The sequence below is a fragment of the Penicillium griseofulvum genome (assembly GCF_001561935.1).
Source record: "Penicillium griseofulvum strain PG3 chromosome Unknown contig_80, whole genome shotgun sequence".
Lineage (NCBI taxonomy): Eukaryota > Fungi > Ascomycota > Eurotiomycetes > Eurotiales > Aspergillaceae > Penicillium > Penicillium griseofulvum.
In genome coordinates this window covers 406,783-425,330 of record NW_024467471.1, presented here as the reverse complement: position 1 = coordinate 425,330, position 18,548 = coordinate 406,783, and the positions used below count along the sequence as shown (strand labels likewise).

General features: G+C 49.0%; 9 protein-coding genes across 9 annotated transcripts; 6 read left to right on the top strand and 3 right to left on the bottom strand.

Moving 5' to 3' along the window:
• Nucleotides 1–470: 470 nt before the first annotated feature.
• Nucleotides 471–2,879, bottom strand: PGRI_011990 (Zn(II)2Cys6 transcription factor; the record flags this gene model as incomplete). The annotated part of the gene is made up of 1 exon (XM_040788912.1): nucleotides 471–2,879. The coding sequence occupies one exon, from the start codon at nucleotides 2,877–2,879 to the stop codon at nucleotides 471–473; it is 2,409 nt and encodes an 802-aa protein (XP_040645865.1).
• Nucleotides 2,880–3,751: 872 nt separating this feature from the next.
• Nucleotides 3,752–5,242, top strand: PGRI_011980 (alpha-mannosyltransferase; the record flags this gene model as incomplete). Its single annotated transcript, XM_040788911.1, has 1 exon — nucleotides 3,752–5,242. One exon carries the CDS (start codon nucleotides 3,752–3,754, stop codon nucleotides 5,240–5,242), a length of 1,491 nt encoding a protein of 496 aa, XP_040645864.1.
• Nucleotides 5,243–5,882: 640 nt separating this feature from the next.
• PGRI_011970 (uncharacterized protein) lies at nucleotides 5,883–6,318 on the bottom strand (the record flags this gene model as incomplete). Its single annotated transcript, XM_040788910.1, has 2 exons — nucleotides 5,883–5,984; nucleotides 6,046–6,318. The coding sequence occupies 2 exons, from the start codon at nucleotides 6,316–6,318 to the stop codon at nucleotides 5,883–5,885; spliced, it is 375 nt and encodes a 124-aa protein (XP_040645863.1).
• An 820-nt stretch (nucleotides 6,319–7,138) lies between these two features.
• PGRI_011960 (uncharacterized protein) lies at nucleotides 7,139–7,870 on the top strand (the record flags this gene model as incomplete). Its single annotated transcript, XM_040788909.1, has 1 exon — nucleotides 7,139–7,870. One exon carries the CDS (start codon nucleotides 7,139–7,141, stop codon nucleotides 7,868–7,870), a length of 732 nt encoding a protein of 243 aa, XP_040645862.1.
• A 433-nt stretch (nucleotides 7,871–8,303) lies between these two features.
• On the top strand, nucleotides 8,304–9,261 carry PGRI_011950 (protein-transporting protein BCP1; the record flags this gene model as incomplete). The annotated part of the gene is made up of 3 exons (XM_040788908.1): nucleotides 8,304–8,375; nucleotides 8,429–8,662; nucleotides 8,716–9,261. 3 exons carry the CDS (start codon nucleotides 8,304–8,306, stop codon nucleotides 9,259–9,261), a joined length of 852 nt encoding a protein of 283 aa, XP_040645861.1.
• A 203-nt stretch (nucleotides 9,262–9,464) lies between these two features.
• PGRI_011940 (chorismate mutase ARO7) lies at nucleotides 9,465–10,445 on the bottom strand (the record flags this gene model as incomplete). Its single annotated transcript, XM_040788907.1, has 3 exons — nucleotides 9,465–9,542; nucleotides 9,605–10,259; nucleotides 10,375–10,445. 3 exons carry the CDS (start codon nucleotides 10,443–10,445, stop codon nucleotides 9,465–9,467), a joined length of 804 nt encoding a protein of 267 aa, XP_040645860.1.
• Nucleotides 10,446–10,965: 520 nt separating this feature from the next.
• mdv1 (uncharacterized protein) lies at nucleotides 10,966–13,180 on the top strand (the record flags this gene model as incomplete). The annotated part of the gene is made up of 5 exons (XM_040788906.1): nucleotides 10,966–11,046; nucleotides 11,125–11,719; nucleotides 11,781–11,981; nucleotides 12,033–12,844; nucleotides 12,905–13,180. The coding sequence occupies 5 exons, from the start codon at nucleotides 10,966–10,968 to the stop codon at nucleotides 13,178–13,180; spliced, it is 1,965 nt and encodes a 654-aa protein (XP_040645859.1).
• A 988-nt stretch (nucleotides 13,181–14,168) lies between these two features.
• PGRI_011920 (uncharacterized protein) lies at nucleotides 14,169–16,091 on the top strand (the record flags this gene model as incomplete). Its single annotated transcript, XM_040788905.1, has 1 exon — nucleotides 14,169–16,091. The coding sequence occupies one exon, from the start codon at nucleotides 14,169–14,171 to the stop codon at nucleotides 16,089–16,091; it is 1,923 nt and encodes a 640-aa protein (XP_040645858.1).
• A 1,068-nt stretch (nucleotides 16,092–17,159) lies between these two features.
• PGRI_011910 (SRR1 family protein) lies at nucleotides 17,160–18,412 on the top strand (the record flags this gene model as incomplete). The annotated part of the gene is made up of 3 exons (XM_040788904.1): nucleotides 17,160–17,497; nucleotides 17,570–18,193; nucleotides 18,262–18,412. The coding sequence occupies 3 exons, from the start codon at nucleotides 17,160–17,162 to the stop codon at nucleotides 18,410–18,412; spliced, it is 1,113 nt and encodes a 370-aa protein (XP_040645857.1).
• Between the last annotated feature and the right edge of the window lie 136 nt (nucleotides 18,413–18,548).

Here is an 18,548-nt window from a genome sequence, read left to right as displayed (position 1 = left end):
TTTGGCCGTTGGCCTTCGAGCTAGAACGAACCTAGATTATATTCCGGACAACGTATTACGAAGGACTTTTGTCCAGACGGCGCAGATGATTGGAAATCATTTGTGAATAATGGGCGAACAGTAAAATCATTGATCCATAGGTCAATTCCCTGAAAAAGATTATAACATGGTTTATATTTGAATAGATATCCTGAAATTATAGATATATAGTTAGGCCTCAAATTCTATTCAACCTCTATAAAACGCAGAAAAAAAAAGAGCAAGTATGTACAACGTAGATGATCTTGCTTGGAGGCAATATAGCTGTATATAAAATGAATGGTATCATGTTTGTCAAAACCCAACACACGAATCGCTGATGCTTGAACAAAGAAAAATCTAACGAGTCCGTCCCAAAATGCTGTAAAGCTGGAAACCGCAAGCATATAGCTCGGGCAAAGATTAAAAAAAAAGAGATATAAGATAAACGTCTATGCAACCATGTACTCTCCGTCCCCTCGCTTGGCCTGCATAACTCGGGACCAACGGAAGGCCTGCGACGAAGTTGGTGCTTTGCCCCCAGCCAGCGGAGGCGGGGGACCGAACCCGCTAGGATAAACTGGGAATGATGATGCGTCAGAATTCTCAGCCCAAATCCGTTCTAGAAGCTCTAGGCATGAAAGGTTATTGATAAAGCCTGAATCCTTGGAGATATCCTTGCAGCGATTGCGGATGATCGAACGGTGATCGTCCCGGACACACTCTGAGCCGACGATGAATAATGGCCAGAGAAGATATACGTCCGATTGCACAGTGATGATACAGTGCATGGCAAGCTGGACAAGATGCTGGATACGGCCATGGCATGATGGAAGGGTCGGCTCGGCTAGACGCTCACAGTAGAGAAGGGCAGCATGGCGGAAGCACTCCGAGATCTGGTAGACATCTTGGAGATTTTCGGGTGCCACTTGATATGCCGACGAGGAAGTCCGTGGCGTGACGTAGGTAGTAGAGTTCCACGTCATTGTAGACGCAGATAAGGGTGGAGATAGGCAAGATGCCTGAGTAGGTGGATCAAATCGCCAGGATTCGAGTCGCTGCCTGAGCGAATACCACTCTGTCCAGAATTCTGGAGAGGAAGGACGACGGCATGAGTCACTGCTTTGCGGCGGTGTAGGAAGAGAAAATCCATATTCCGACACCGAGCCCATTCTTGGGTTGGGCGCAACTGTTTCCCATCCCGGGAACAGCATATTAGGAGGCAGGGATGAAGTGGAGACAGCAGCGTCCTTTGGGCGTGACAGATTGGGCTTCTGATCCTGACTGAGAAGATTCAAACGTCCCAGCTGAGAAATTAGCTTGAACAGACGACCATCACAGCCGGCCAGATTTTCCAGACCCCATTCTCCATCGGTTATGGAGCTGATCTCCAAACACGTTCCGCGGAGTTGCACATCACGGTCATTTGTAGTTGCCGTCAATGTATCAAACCATGAGAACATGCGGATGAACCATTTGAGGTCATCTGTTACGACACGGGAATGGCGCATTCGGATCGCAAGTAGTCTTGTTACTCCAGCAAATTGTTCACGGAAGCTGGCAACACCAGTATCACAGCCGTGGAAAAGACAGAGCATTAACAAAGTTGCCAGTACGGAGTCCGACAATCTCCGGCGAGGGTCGGCCAAATCGGCATTCAAAGCCTTGACGGCCATCCCTCGATGGTGATTTTCTTCTCTGATATACCCTTCGACCATTGAAATGCCATATCGATCTTGGAAATCTTCATCGGTGAGGGCGCGGTGAGCCATTGATGACATACGTGCCGGCAAAGTTCGTTCCGTGGAGAGGTGATTGTGTTCTCGCCTCTGGCGCAAGTTGCTCGTAGCCAACGTTGCAATAGCCTCCTGCAAAGCCTCGCTCTCCATCGCCAAGCGTATAACATGAGTCCGGAATGGGTTTGTTGGGGTATCGAAGGCAACAATCATGGGAGCAATGACTTCGGCGTAGTAACTGATGAGATAACGAATACGTGGGGTCCGTCCCACAGATCGAGCTAAAAGGAGCTGAGAGAGTGACGGAGAATGGGCAGCATTCCAAAGTACATGATAATTAGGGTCCTGTTTGACATCCTCCTCATCTTTGTCTTGTGACGTTGGGGGAGTAGCGGCATGACATGGGTATGGGACTGCAGTCGGCCAACCCAGAGAGCCAGATTTAGACGGCGGGGTTTGAATGGGAGCATATAGCAATGGTGGCTCCGGCGTCATACCCTGACTCGTATTATTTCGAATCATCGGTCGACTTGGTATCGGAAGACCTGAAATCGCAGGCGGAGCAGCAAGCGTGCTCGACCAGGTCTGTGGATCTGGCATGTCCATTGCCCAAGCCATGTTTGAAGACATGTCGAAGGCAGCTGGCAGTATGGGCGGACTATCTTCTAGTTTCACACTCGGCGTTCTTGCACCAAACGATGCCATTGCAGGGCCGGTTGACGGAGGTATCGGGGCCGAAGCATACCCCGGGGGCCAAGAAGACGGTCCGCTACTACTTGAGGCCTCGGGCTGTGATTTTGCAGTATTTCCCGACGATTGCCCTTTCGATTCCATCACCGGGAGCTTCTGGCCCCGGAGTTTCCCTCGACTTGCGACTCCAACACCCCATGTCAACGTTGTCTTGTATCCGGAACACTCGCGGCCCAGGTCGAGGCACTGAGAGCAATAGGGTCGGCGCCGGTCACATCGTGCTCCTCGCTTGGAGCAGGCAAAGCAGTCGTCTGGGGCTCCGCTAACCACAGTTCTCTTGCGGCGTTTTCGAATTGGAGCGTTCGGGTCGGTCTTGCGGGATTTTCCCTTGGGCGCGGGGTCTGGCGCGGGACGATCTGCATTATCGGAGGCCATCTTGGACGGGCGTGGGCAATGCCCGCATGGAGTCCATTCGTTAAAACCGAAAGACCTGTTCGATTGGAGTAAGAGGTGTTCACCGGGGGTATTACTCGGTTTGGGGGTGATGATTGGTAATGGGGGCGGAAATATAAAATCCCACGTAATCAGTGGGTTTGAACAGGGTATTCGGGGGGCTAAGGTATATTTAAATAATGATAGACTCTCTCCGAGTCCGCAGACTGAAAAAGAAGGAATAATATGACGGAGAAAGGGTGTTGGGGGGTGGATATGGGATCTCCCGGTGGAGGCTGATCCGCGCTTTAGTCGTTTAGGAAGAACTGAAGTGGATTGGGGCGCTTTGTCGAAAGGCAAATCATGAAATTGTTAATCTGATTGGAATAGAATCACTCAAGGTTTCACATGTGTTTTGATTCGATCTTGTTCCATATTTGCCTTGTTGACCTTGTGCTATTTACCAGGCCTCGGCTTCAATCAGCTTCAATGTGTGGAATCGGGGGATTTCACGAGTGATCTCGTGCCTCATGATTGAATGCCTTCAAGGATTCAATACAATGATACACATATAAACTGTATCAATGCCGGTGCATCAACTTGTGGGTTATGTACAGAGTACAAAGGGAACATATGAGTGTTGTCATGTTGCCAAGCCCAGTGGGCTAATCTTCTTTCCGCCAAACCCAAACTCCCTGGAACAATGCGCCACAGCTCTGCAACCACAATCATCCTGCTCTATCAATCGGGCAATATATATGCACCTTTTATTTTGCTTCTTCCTTGACTTGGTAAACAAAGGTCGATCGGCGTGGCCGTGCGCCGCTCCATGAACCCCTGGATCAAAGCGCAGTTGCCCAGACTATCTAGCAATAATGAGTGCTTTTCGACCTGCACGAGCGAAAGCGCTCGTGCTAGCAATGCTCACTTTGATTCTAGTGTGCACTGTCTATTTTTACTGGTCCCCGACCACGGCGTCCTCCACCGTCTCACTGGTCCCAAACACAGCATTCGAGGTCCCCCTCACGGAACGCCAGAAGGACTTCTGGAAAGTCCTACGACCTATAATTGAACGTCATGAACCGAAGTGCCCTTCCCCAGAAAAGCGAGGCGATGTTGAAGCGCAGCACTTTGACCCCAACAAAAATCAGCCGCGACCCGACCTGACGGGCCTGAGCGAGGAACATGTACGCAAGATGGAAGAAGCTCATGCTGCCTTCATCGAGGATATCAAGAAGTCGGACAAGGCGTTGAAGCCAATTCATACTCCAGGCAAACGAGGACTAGTATCGACAGCTGGTGCTACGTACCTCCCTGTTTTCGTCTCATCGCTGCGGATGCTCCGCCGCGCGGGATCAAAGCTGCCGGTTGAACTCTTCATGAAGGATGCCACCGAACACGAGAAACATATCTGCAACGATGTGCTTCCCAAACTCGATGCGCGGTGCTTGATACTGGCTGATGTGGTGGGTAAAAACGTCATTGAACACTATCAACTCAAGATCTTTGCCGTTATTTTCTCATCTTTCGAAGAGATTGTCTGGATGGATGCCGACTGTTTCCCTCTTGGCAAACCCGAGGACCTGCTCGATTCTGAGCCATTCAAAACCAATGGTCTTGTCACATGGCCAGATTTCTGGGCTTCATCCGCGTCTCCGTTATACTATAAGATTTCACGCCAAGAGGCACCGTCCATGGCTGCCAGACAGTCGTCAGAAACAGGGGTATTCTTAGTCTCTAAGAAGACTCACTCTCTGGCTCTCTTGCTGGCGGCATATTATAACTTTTACGGCCCCTCACATTATTTCCGCTTGTTAAGCCAAGGAGGACCTGGCGAGGGAGACAAGGAAACCTTTATTCAGGCTGCCTCTGCTGTAGGCGCGCCTTTCTACACGGTCAGTGAGAGGGTGCAAGCCATTGGACACGCGACTGCGGACGGGCTGTCTGGGTCAGCTATGGCACAGTCAGATCCGCGCGAGGATTTTGCCTTAATCCAGCAAGATAAGCGGCGTGTAAAAGACGAATCCGTTGCCCCCGCGCCGCACATCTTCTTCATTCACGCAAACTATCCCAAATTCAATCCCGGTGACCAGATTTTCGGCATGGGATGGGAAACAACTCCTACCTTGAAGGAGGACGGCTCAGATGGACGCGCCTGGACGGCACCCCCAGAGACCATCAAGCGATTTGGATACGATGTCGAAAAGGCTTATTGGGAGGAGATCAAATGGGTGAGCTGCCATCTCGAAACAGCGTTCAAAACATGGGAGAACAAACTGGGCCTGTGTCAAAGAGTCCAGGAATATTGGGGCCATGTCTTTGCTGAACCGCATGACGACGACCCCAAGTTTACTCCGGATGGCTAATCTCAGGTTTCACGGTACATTTTGTGCCTTGGGCCGCCCCTCGGCTTACCCAGCCTCCCCTCCCTCCCACACGGGACTCCGGTGTTTTGGCTTAAATCCGACTACACTCCGGATATACGCACGCCTCCCATTGACTTCAGTGCCAGCGGTGATGAGCACTGTCTTGGTTGGTCTTCGATCACCCAAGCCATTTTCTTTGGTTCAAGAAGCCAGTCAACCTATTGGAAAAGTTGTAGGTACCTGATGCCTGTTTCTTTGGATTTTGATAGACTGTCGATAATTCGTCTTGTATAATAACTCGGCCCTTGAAATCTCGGGCCTCGTAATAGCACATAATCTTGTTTAGAAAGCCGATCTCATGATATATAAACGGTATATCTAGATTTGAACCCATTCCACCGCTTGATCTAGATTACAGCTATACAAGCTACATATTTCCAACACCAATTTGTACAGCCTATCCTCAATGTTTGTATTCATTCAGTGGCCTCGTTACTCATTCAGAAGAACGTCGACCAGATATCATTATTATCATACATCATGTCCCAACACCGACCGCTCCATCTCTGGCTGAATATTCAATTCCAATCAGAAGACATGAGAGATTATTTCGTAACGTCGAAAACCAGCATTAACAAATTTACTTCTTAATGCCCTTTTCCTGCAGACGCTGCTCATCATCAGCCTTGAGCTCGGCATCAATCTGAGCGCCCTTGGAAGGAGCATTGCCATGCGTCACAGCCTGTATTGAAACCAACATTAGTAAATGCACCCCGATCAATGCTCATACCATGAATACTTACGGGCTTAGTGGGATCTTGCTTGCTCAACTCGGCCTCGGCGTCGTACTCGTTGTGCCGGTGGTGCGTGGTACCAATCTTTGTCTCTTGGGAGGCAAGCTTATTGGCAATGGTGCGGCCATCTTTGGAATCAAGGTTCTTGTGGCTTTGAGGCATACCCTCGGCGTAACGAGCGCGCTCTTGGAGCTCGGAAACAGGGACATTGCGCTGGTCGCCTGCCTCGTAGATACTGCGGTTTCCGACGCTGGACTGGCCTGAGCCTGAAAGTGATGACATATTGTGTAGATGTAGAGTAGATTTGGGGTTTGTTGAGAGTTGAGGGTATGGAAGAAGTAGGGTTGAATGGAAGGAGCTTGGTTTCCTTTACTATTGGAGAGGCTCTTATACATACTTGCCTCGTTTGTGATGTCATTCTGGGGTCACTGAGATCATGGTGGGTCATTGCCCAGTTTGAAGGCAAAGATCCCTGTTGGCCCTATAAGTTTCTTGTGTGGTCTGGATGATTCCTTGTTCTGATTTGGCTAGATTACAAGACAGCATGGATGTTGGATTGGTCTATGACATTGTTGATGCTTTAGGGTTTCATTTGTTAGCTCCCGCCCCACTTTTATACTTGTTCTTGTAGAGTTATAGATATAGTACCTGTAAATGATTTATCTATGACCTAGCTAGTATGATTTAAGTGTATATCTTTATATTGAATTCAATAAATTCATTTTGGACATTACTTTCGTGGACGTGGATGATGTATGCAGCTCATATATACATGTCTTTCTGAAGTAGGAATACTTCCAAAATCTAAGGTAGCATCAAAACATTCTTTATGATATTTCAACACGAGGGTTCAACTTCCCTAAAAAAAATAATATTTGAAGCTTTATACAACATCCTATAGATATCATACAAAATGATTTGAATCTGCAGTGACCCACTTCAACCGTCGGAGTTCACTGCGATTGAAGAAGAGATCACAACTTTACGTTGCATTTGACGCTGTGCAATATACGCCATGTTCTCTCGATTACCAATCCGAGCTAAGCTGCTAAAGCCCAAATCAATCATTTCAATTCTTTTACCATACCAACCGCCAAGAACAATGAGTTTTTCCACCGCCACAGCGGAAGTCCAGCCCCGCTACCACCAACTTTTCACCGAGCTAGAGAACCGTTTCAAAACCACTAGTCTGGGCAATGACAAATGGTACATCCTAGCCATTTCCACACTAGTCGCCAGCCCAGATCCTGAGCGAGCAGACCAGCTCTACCTTCACCTCACCCAGCAAGCAGACTATGCAACCTCAGCAGCCCGGCAAGCCTTGATCCGCCGGCTGCGCGAGGCGCTCGTCAAATCCGTACCTATAGTCGGAGTATGCAAGCCCATTGAGGCAATTCTGGCCATCAGTGAGGTCGAACGCGACGAAGACAAGGATTACACCTTCACTCGCGAGGGTTGGCAATGCGACCAGGCCAACCACGAACGCGGCACTGGGTGGCTGCAGAAGCTGTACGCGCGTAACACGACAAACACCCTGGATTTGTTTAGTGCCCATAAGGACTTTTCTTGGCTGTCCAAGGAGATTACTTATGGGTTGTTTTTGTCCGATCGTCAGGTCTTGGATGATCTGGATACTCAGCTTGTTGTGCTGCCTGGTATCATGAGTCAAAATCTGCCTAAGGAGACTCATTGGCATATCCGTGGTACGAGGCGGATTGGTGTTCCCCAGGAGGAGGTCAAGGTTATTTGGGATTGTGTGCAGCTTGTTGCCCAGTTCTTTGATGTTAAGCTTCATAAAGTGCCGACCGTTGAAGCGGTTGAGTATGATGTTTAGATTTGGAGGCTTGGCTTAAAGATCAGCCATTTTCGGGTTTGATATATTATAATTCCGTAGTATATGAACATACATTCCTACGAAGCTTGATTTACTCTGATTTCTGTACTTTAGTTCTGTATTGTTGGTTTGGTCTGTCTGTATATATCTTAGGTACAGGTATCAACCGACCTTTGCACAGCTTGTCAATGAAGCCCCATATACTAACAGGTCTTCTCAAGATTCCAAAATAATGCAATAGAGCCTATCATAGAGCACGGAAACCAATTAGCAGCCCTAACCCCTGGTGCACCTGGGCAGGGTCAACAATGACCTATATCCGCGATAACAACCGATAAGGAAAAAAAGTTCGCAAACGGCCGAGCGCGGGGCGAAGATCAACTTTTGAACTTCAATTCTACCCAATCCCAGAAAAACATACAATCAACACAATATGGTTAAGCGGAAAGAACTCGGTGATGTCACCATGGGCGGCACAAAGCCAGAGGAGTCCGACTCCGACGAGGTTAGACTTGCACCCTAGACTGTGTGCCGTCGGATTGCTAACAATAATGACAGGACATGGACATGGTCAATGTAGACTTTGAATGGTTCGACCCTCAGCCTATCGATTTCCACGGCCTGAAGAACCTCCTGCGCCAGCTGTTCGACAACGATGCTCAAATGTTCGACATGTCCGCGCTGGCCGATTTGATTCTGTCCCAGCCAACATTGGGATCGACCGTGAAGGTTGATGGACATGAATCGGATCCCTACGCATTCTTGTCAATTCTTAATCTGCAGGAACACAAGGTTCGCAATTTCCCACTCTTCCTCTCTTCGTTGTACTGATGTTCTGTTCCCAGGACAAACCCGTCATCCAGGACCTGATCAACTACCTCAAGACCAAAACCGCCTCCAACCAGTCCCTCGCTCCCGCTGCCCAGCTCCTTTCCCAAAACCCCATCCCTCCCATCGGTCTCATTCTGACCGAGCGGCTGATCAACATGCCGTCCGAGATCGTCCCTCCCATGTACAACATGCTCCAGGAAGAGATTGCCTGGGCTGTTGAGGACAAGGAACCCTACACCTTCTCGCACTACCTGGTCCTCTCAAAGAACTACGAGGAAGTAGAGTCGAAGCTTGACCAGGAAGAGTCCCGGCCTCAGAAGAAGAAGAAGAAGGGTGGTGAGCAGGCCGAGCGCTTCTTCTTCCACCCCGAAGACGAGGTTGTGGAGCGTCATGCTCTGTGTGCTGGCTCTATTGATTACACCCATAAGTCCGATGAAGGCCACTCGGACTCCAAGCGCGCGTTCCAGGAGCTGGGTATCCGGACGAAAGGTAGCTTGATTTTGATCGAGGCGGCCCAGTTTGAGCCTATGGTTAAGGCTCTTACGCAATATATGTCGTAGTTAATGTTAAGACTTTGTAGTCTGATGCATTTGATGTCCATTTACGACAAAATCTATTCAATGCTAGCCTTATCTTGGTTTTGGCTTGGACTCCTTGTATATTCTAAGGATGGGGGTTGCGTGGGCCACATAATTCGCATAATTTTCATAAATGTTGAGGTTCAATGCATTGATCGTATCGTGAGCTCACCTATGTTAACTCCTTATTCCCATTGCGTGCCCTTGAGTCTCTGCATGAGGTACTCGACCTCGACAATTTTGGTCAATGGGATGACGCATTCCTGTAAAGTAGCACATGTCAGCGAATCATTTACCCAAAAGTAAAAATTGAAATGTTTCGTACCTTGTACATAGCAACGACAGCATCAATGTTAATCTTGGGACCATTCTTCTCGTCAGGTAAAGCAGGGTCAGTGCCGTAAGTTTTGGCCTTGAGACCGAGACGCTCAAGAACCTTCAGCTCAACTGCAGAATTGGTAATAGCAGCATCAATTCCGGCCCGATCCTCAGCCTTAATCAGACGCACAAAAGTTTCAGGATCCTTCTGGAACTTCGACTCAGCAACGAACTTTCCGAAATGAATGCGGCGGGACAACGCCTGCAAGCAAGCAACGTCGCAGGTCGCCGCGGAGCCGTAGTTCTCCTGTGTTTCTCCACGGTCCTCCCGTCCAAACGTGGGGCACACTGTTGGCAAGACTTCTTTGATGTACCGCTCCTTGATCACATCGTTGACGCAGACATCGTTCTCATGCAGGATGGGCGGGTATTTGAGCGGCTGCAAGATCGGTTCCTCAAGCACGTCCGGAAAGAAGGGGTACTCGTCGGGCGATTGGTAGCGGCGTACTCGGGACTGGACGCGCTCTTGTTCGCGGAGAAGGTAGTCGAGCAGACTGAGCTCGCTGTTAGGAATCTTAACGCCGCCGGGGGCGTAGATGGTCTTGTTCAGCGGGAATTGAACCCGCTCAATCATATGGAAGGTAATTGTGTCTTCCATTCGACTGAAACCTATGATATTAGCAAGCAGTTCTCATTGTGCTTCGCATGGATATAGTGCATGAAGGTTATGGCGGGGGTGGGGAAGTGGAAAGACTTTCAACTGAGGAGAGAGCTCACATCAACTGGAAACGAATGTTAGCAAGGTCCAATGCCTTGGAGGCATCGGAGAGATCAATGGCGGCATCCATAGCTTGAAATGTGGTGAGGTGTAGATGGAGAGAGCGGGACTGCAAAAGTCGGATACTTTGAAGCCCACTCCGCTCATCCTTCCCATTTATACTAGAAAATTAGGGGGAACAAACAAATGTGGTGTGTCAGAAGCTCTCATCATAGTCATATGCAGAGTTACCAATTTATAAATAGAAAAGCCGGTGAAAATGCACTATGAGTCTTCCAATGGTCTGGTCTATGATTTATTAGATTTCGGTACTTTTGGACATGCGACCGAGGTGCAGGAACACCACAATCTAAAATCAACACACTTGAACATCCTTGCATCTCGGTCAATATTGGAACCCAAATTCGGACTGTTGAAAAGCGAAAGCTGTGCTGGTTTCAGCCTGTGAAAGTACCACACGGCAGAACCCGGGGAACGCGGTAAACTCGCGTGGGACACCAAGTCTCCTACTTCCACCTACCGCAAGCTTCCCAACTTTCCCCTCCTCGTATCGCATGGGTTTTGGCTGAGCGCATGAAACCCTTGGCCTCATGGAGAACCAGCGCGACCACTCGCCGTCAGGCCTGTCAGATATCGTCGAGGGCGATGGCCTTCTGGGCACCGGTTTAACGGTAGGCTTTTTCTCACCCTCCGATGACGCCCCCCCACCAAACTGCAGGCTGATTGGATTTCATCTGCGGTGATTGCAGTCTCGTCACATCGAAGCTTTCGGACGAAAAGTCACAACGACCGCAGGACACCTGATGGGACCGGGCGAACAACATACTGCCCACTTGAACCATGCTATGACCGACATCCACCGCGAGCTACGGCGACCGACCACACAGCGCAAGGTGTTCTCCCTAGCACAAACAACACCAACCGATCTTGTCCGCTCAAAGCTTTCAACATCCGAGATCCAGTCCCGTGCCCTTTCCTCCCTCCCCGATGACCTCCTCGCCAATATCCCTGAAGACACCAGCTCCTACTCCCTTTTCCAAGGCTTCCAGGCCTCCGTTCCAGACGATCAGCACGAGAAGAAGCGACACCGAAGGCGCAACTCCAAAGGGAAGCTTCTCAAGGATGTCGAGCGAGGTGGTACCTTGACTGCCGGCCCGGCCGGGTTAAAGGACCAGCGGAAATCGCTGAGTCGCAAGTTAGAGTTGATGGGAATTAGGAAGAATATGTGCAGTGCGGAGATCCATGAGATCGATAACAAGGTTGCCAACTTGCACAAAATGCGCAAGATTGTTCTCGATCGATTGGCTGGCTTGGAAATGGACGAAGCGGGATTGGAGCAAGAATGTGGGTTAACATATCGAGACAAACGCGACCATGAGGAGAAAAACTGATTAAGTTGGAACAGTGACGGATCTCGATAATAAGTTGGAAGATTTCCCAGAAGAGGAAGAATCACAGGATACACCAGTCCCGACACCGCGGTCAGACGGCCAGGATTCTGTTGAGTCGTCCGGAGATCCAGCGATGGACGCTTCGTTCATGTCAGAATCGATTTATGAGAAGCTCCCATCACCTTCACCGAAAAGTCTACGACATCGATCTAATCGTATGGAATCCTCCGGTCTAATACGCGAATCACAACTGACAGCTAATATAGGGAAACGGTCGATGCCGATTCTACATGAACACTTCGCCCCGGGGTCTTTGATCAAGGAAATAGAAGCGCACACCGATATGGTCACAGCTATTGACTTTGACTATCCATTTGGTACTATGGTCAGTGCTGCATTAGATGATACCGTGAGAGTTTGGGACATGAACGTCGGCCGATGCTCTGGTTTCTTGGAGGGACACAATGCCTCGGTTCGCTGCCTGCAAGTGGAGGATAACATCGTGGCTACGGGCTCCATGGATGCCTCTGTCAAGCTATGGGACCTGAGCCGTGCTCGTCCCGTGACCCGGGACGGTCGCCTCAACAAGCACGAGCGTGACCAAGAGGAGGGAGCCTTAGAACACAACTTCCCAGTACCGCCGTCCTCTAACCTTGAAGACTGCAATGTATTCTCGCTAGAGGCGCACGTCGATGAGGTGACAGCGCTTCATTTCAAGGGTGACACCCTCATTTCGGGCTCTGCGGACAAGACGCTCAGACAATGGGATCTAGTCAAAGGCCGCTGTGTCCAAACTCTGGACGTTTTGTGGGCATCTGCCCAGGCATCCTCGTCTATGATGGGAGACTCTGACTGGCGACCATCGGGTCGCATGCCCGATGTTTCGGCTGACTTTATTGGTGCAGTGCAATGCTTCGACGCTGCGCTAGCATGTGGTACAGCAGATGGCATGGTCCGCCTCTGGGATTTGCGCAGTGGTCATGTCCACCGGAGTCTTGTAGGACACACAGGGCCGGTCACATGTCTCCAATTTGACGATGTGCATCTGGTCACGGGTAGTCTCGATCGCAGTATTCGGGTAAGCACTCCAGTTTATTTTCCCCTTTCTCGCTTAGCCATTGTTTCTAATTGTTCATAGATATGGGATCTACGTATGGGCTCTATTTACGACGCTTATGCCTACGACAAGCCAATCACTGACATGATGTTCGATTCGAAACGAATCGTGGCCGCTGCTGGGGAGGGTGTGGTCAAGGTCTATGACAAGGCCGATGGCAACCACTGGGACTGCGGTCCAGGCGTTGGGCTTGACGATGACGGGCCATTCCCTGCGACCGTCGAGCGGGTCTGTCTCAAGGATGGCTACCTTGTGGAGGGACGTAAAGACGGTACTATGGCTGCCTGGACGTGCTAGACATGTAAGAACTGTTTTCTTTTAGAAGCGCACGCTTGGGGGGTCTCATCTTCTTTCACCTCAGCCTTTTTGCGACCGTTGTATAGTATTCAATCTATGTCTTAGTAGCGACCGGGCGAATCATGGACATGCCATGTTATTCTGTATACAGCATGAACAAAGTCCTTCAGGGAAAAGTGAAACAAAATAGTGTCAAGATCGTAGCAGTCCGAGGTGACAAAGAGATCTAACCAACAAAGACTATGGAAGTGAGACTTGTAGTTATAAAGAAATAGTAGAAATATAAAGAACACCTAATTCCAGAGTCCGATGTGCATATACTCAAAATTCGACAGTTGAAATTCTTCAGTTGATCTTCAGATCTTCAGTTGCGCGCCTCCACCCTTTTTCCCCCATATACTTTTCCCTCACTTACACCAACCTCCTGAGTCCTTCCCTCCGGATTCCTGGCAACCAAAAATCTAGACCGTCGTTGTTCTTGAAATAAAGTGAACAACTCCTCGACATCTTGTATCACCCTCGGGAGCTGGGAGCTGTAAGTCACGTTGCCGTCGCGTCTGCGCGTCTCACCGGGGTCGCGATCTACAGGCTTCGGACATCTACACACGCACGTTCGGGGTTTGCATTCTTAATCTGGTAAGTCTGAAATTGTTGTCGCTTTCTTTTTTCTTGCTTAATACTTGCGGTAATGGCTCTGGTTCGTCATACTAGCATGTTCCTTTCCTGTGAGAGACCATTTTCAGTTCATGTCGCATTATGTCTTGATACATGAACGTGTGGATGTTCTGTTTCAATGGCATTTCTAAGGTTTCGATTTATACATTGAGCATGTCTGGGATAATTTTGTTTTGTCTAGTCTAAAGCTAACATCTCAACTAGACACAAAACACCAAAGTATTATCTTTGCAATCCATTCTGAAGGCTAAAAGTGCAGATGGCACCCAAACGTGTTACACGCCGGGCTGGCGCGACTCCTTCACGACCACATATGGAGCCCGAATATGAGTCCATACTCGATCGTGTGCAAGCACCTGTTTTGCCCAGTATTCCAGTCCAAGCATCGTTCAACTATGGGGCTGCTACTACCACCGCATTGCCTCAACGCATGTCGATACGGCCCAACATTGGCATTGACCAAATGGCTGGAGCAGTCGATGCCCGTCTTGAGAATGCTCGGAGGCGAACAGCCGCTACGAAGAAGAAGCAAGGCACTCAAACCACTCAAACACGCAAGCGTGAGCCAACACCAGACGAAGCTCAGCTTCAGCAGTCGCTGGATAATGCAGCAGAACACTCTGATCAAACTCCTTCGCCTCCTGTTCCACACTCGGTATCTACGGATAGCCCTGACGCTCAACCCCCATTACAACGTCAGTTGTCGAACTCTCCGCTTTACCCATCGCCGCTTCAGCGAATGGGTTCTCCTCACATTAATAGTCCTATGAGTAGCTCACCATTCCGCCACAGCTCTGTTGATAATGCTTCTGTGGTATCTTGGAACCTGGAACGTGATATTAACGAAGATGACCTGCAAAGAACGCGGCCCAGCAAACATGGACGCAACATCACAGCGCCCCCTCGACGAGTTTCTGGCCTGGCTAATGTCCCCGAAGAGGACGAAGAAGAATATATCAAGTTTGAATCGGAAATATATCAAGATTTGGAACCCGATGTCCCCAAGGAAAGCTTTTTGCGTCGATGGCTAGCAGCAGTGAGGCCCCGACGTCGGGAACCTCAGATTAGCAACGAAACCACCAGCGAGGTACGCCGAAAAAGCTGGACGCAGACCATTCAAGCAGTGATGGAGGGCCCGTACCAAAATTGGATTCGGGCTGCGTTCTATTTGCTTTTGGTTCTGAGCTTTATTTTCGTCCCCCTGATCGCCGCGAAACTTCGCCACTATCTAGAACACGGTGCTCTGGATTGGGATTCCTCTTCGAACTTAAACATATCTAAACCGGAAGTTTTCCACAGCCTTCGGAGCCAGGTATCAAAAATGGACGTCCAAATGTCATCCTTGTCGAGCGAGCTCAGTTCTGTTCGGTCAGGACAGTCGCTTCCTAACGTTCATGATTCAACGCCCACAGACCCAAGCCTCCATCGGAAACCGGTCTACAAGGTGAATTTCCTCTCAGTGGCATTGGGGGCAATGATTGATCCAGCGAAAACTTCACCGACTTTGGGTTCCAAACAGAGCACTTCTTTGCGAGCACTCATCTGGGCGAGCTCGTTTGTATCCAGGCGCACAATTCGAGCTCCACAATCTCCAATTTCTGCCCTTACCACGTGGGAAGAGGTAGGCGACTGCTGGTGCAGTGCCCCTCGCAATGGAACAACCCAACTATCTGTACTCCTCGGCCGCGACATTGTGGCAGAAGAGTTGGTAGTTGAGCACATCCCCGTGGGCGCCTCTCTCGAACCAGATGCGGCACCTCGAACAATCGAGGTATGGGCTCGCTTCAAAGTCAACCCCCACAAGACACCGATCAAAGCCAAACCAACAGCTGAGGCCAGACCTGGCCGTGGCTTCCTGAAAGTTTTCGGTGACGCCACAGTGTCACAGCCGCCACCGCCAACTCAGGCCCCTTCATCCCGCGAAACAGGGCTTGGAGGATTCTTGATCCCTGGAATTGGTTCACTTCACGCGTTGGTGATGGATCTGTTGCGTCGGAGCAACCCCTTCGAACCTCCAAGCGCTTACTCAGACGACCCAATTCTCGGCCCCAACTTCTACCGCATCGGAAAAGTAGAATACGACCTCCACAGCCCAGACTACGCCCAGACATTCAAGCTCAACACCATCGTCGACGTGTCAACCATCCGTGTGGACATGGTTGTCTTTAGAGTGACTTCAAATTGGGGTGCCAATCACACATGCATCTACCGATTCAAGTTACACGGGCACCTCTAGGCCCGGATACAGACGTTCTTGAGCTTTGATTCGTCTTTTACAACTCTCTCATGTATTTACTTCCCAAGAGACCAGGTTCTGGCTGGTCTAGAATTTGGATAAAATGTGCTTTGCGATGATACCTTGCATGGCTGCGGCGGCGTTAGATGGTTTGTTTCTGCATGGTTTTCTTTTGGGTGGCCAGTACTCAACTTTTTTTCTTATTTATTTTTTAGAGCCATATCATATGATAACCATTTTTTTATTTCCGTCTGCTTCTCTCCTGGCGATTCGCTTTGCTAACAGCACTGTTGCCGTGCCTTTTTCGTTCTCGTACGTAGCCCATACTATACTGCAGTATACCATCAGTTGGTTGACCTCATCATACAGCCCCTTTCAATGGTAGATCAGTACGTTGTTCACCATATCTATACTGTCAATGATTATTACATGCTGACACGTCGGTCGTTCGTGTTGCCTTGCGTGATAGACCTATATATGGCGTTGGTTAATATAAGACGAGAGGATATTGGATGGACTTCCTACTTTCTTTCTTCCATTCACATCCGCCGACCCTTCACACAGTCCGGAGTTCATTATCACAGCTTATGTATATATCTCTTGTACTATACCCCAAGGCGCCTAGTTAATGGTACATGACCCCTGAGTTTCCCAGGCCTCTAATACTTCTAGTATGAACAAACTGTGTTGTCTTCCAGGCTGACACGTACAGGATCTATATAGTTGGGAAGTTTGAATGATGTTTTCTGTTTTCTTGTAGGCTATCTCTCTAAGCGCTTTCTCCGGTCTACCCGTTTCTTACAATCATATCTCGCAAGTTATAGTCCAACCAACACCGGAAACAGTAGTAACCGAAACAGTTGGGTATAGACTGCCAAACAAGTGGATGCTAACTTGCCACACAAATGTGATAGGGGATGTGATGCACTGTATACTATTCTATGTCAAAGACATGGGCTTTCTGGTTGATATCCTTTGAGCTGTATAAATGGAACTGCATCCTCTGGAGATTCTGGACATTTAACCCAGATTCCAATTTCTTCAAGACTTAGTTCAACTATCACCATCATGGATTCAGTGACGCGAAATACCTTATCTATGAAGTACCTGTGGACAGTCCCGCCGAAGACTTCGACTGACTGGGTAATTTCTGGTGACGGGCAGATGATGAAAAAGGAGGATGCAGTGGCCCGCATCAAGGAAATGGATGACACCTGCGTGCCATTCTTCACCAAAGAAAAGTTCCGAGAAATCGGGGAACAGCTAAAGAACGTTCGGAATGGAAGTAAAACAATCCAAGTGAAGAGTCTCACAGGCGCGGTTTTCGAAGCGACAGTGGATCTGAATAATCCTTATCTCTACAGGCTCTACAAAGATCCAGATCCTGAGCCAAAGGAATTTGTCAAGTGAGCTATCCACATCATGCTTGAATTACCTACTGGGAGACTTGTTGGAACACGAGCGCTAACACCGTCTAGCTTGGCAGTTACCATAGATTACATTCATCCAGAAAGACTCTTACAGTACATAGAAATCGAAAAGTCTGGAAGTGACATCTCAGCCAAGGGTCTTCTCATCCCCCTGCAAGTGGTGCACGAAGGATACCCGGTCAAAAGAGAGGACAAAACCCGGAAGCGTGATGATGTGGCCGAATCTTTCAACCACGCGAGAATAGCTTGGGAAGCCAGCGAGACCTGCAAGATATTCAAGTCGGTTTTGTCGAACAATGCCAGCGGTCACAAGATCAACAAAATTGTCGGGTTTGCTTGTGGTAGCCTGGCACAGAGCAGACTTAGAGCTGCCTTTCAGCACGCGTTGCTGGTTACCGCAAAGGAGTGGCTGGAAAATCGAGACAAGCAGCTTCAAGATGAGGCGCCCACTTTCTATCTGCAGGATCCGGACTACACCACCGTCGACGAGGAAATCCTAGCCAAGGATTTCGGTTTCAAAGTGGTTCCGGAGCCAGATGGGTTTGTCGAGGTCGATGAGCGGTCGATTGTGCTTTCCATAGCACCTACTGTATCCATCAAGTATATCATCGCGGGTATTGCTAGTCCTGCTATTGTGATCTGGCTTCCCATGGGAGAAGGAGAGGAAGCCGCGTGAGTGATTCCTGGACTGTTTTAATGTGTTCTATGACTTTTGATTCCAAAGCTAACATGTCCACTAGTCAAGATCCCAACACGCAGGGTGTTTTGAAAATGGCGACGGAATACAACAAGCATTCATTTACCGACAAGGAGGCACTTGGAAAGGAGAATTTTCAGCAAGCTGTGATCTATATCAGGAAGAAGAAGGATCTCAAAGTCAGGGAGGATTAACTTCTTTGGTCTGGATATTCTAGGCGTATTTCTTTACAGTTGGGAGTTTTGAAACATGTTTAAGCGCTTTCTCTCCAGTATTGTATAAGTTATACAAACCCTAGTAAAATGTGCTTTGGACCAACCCCGCACATGT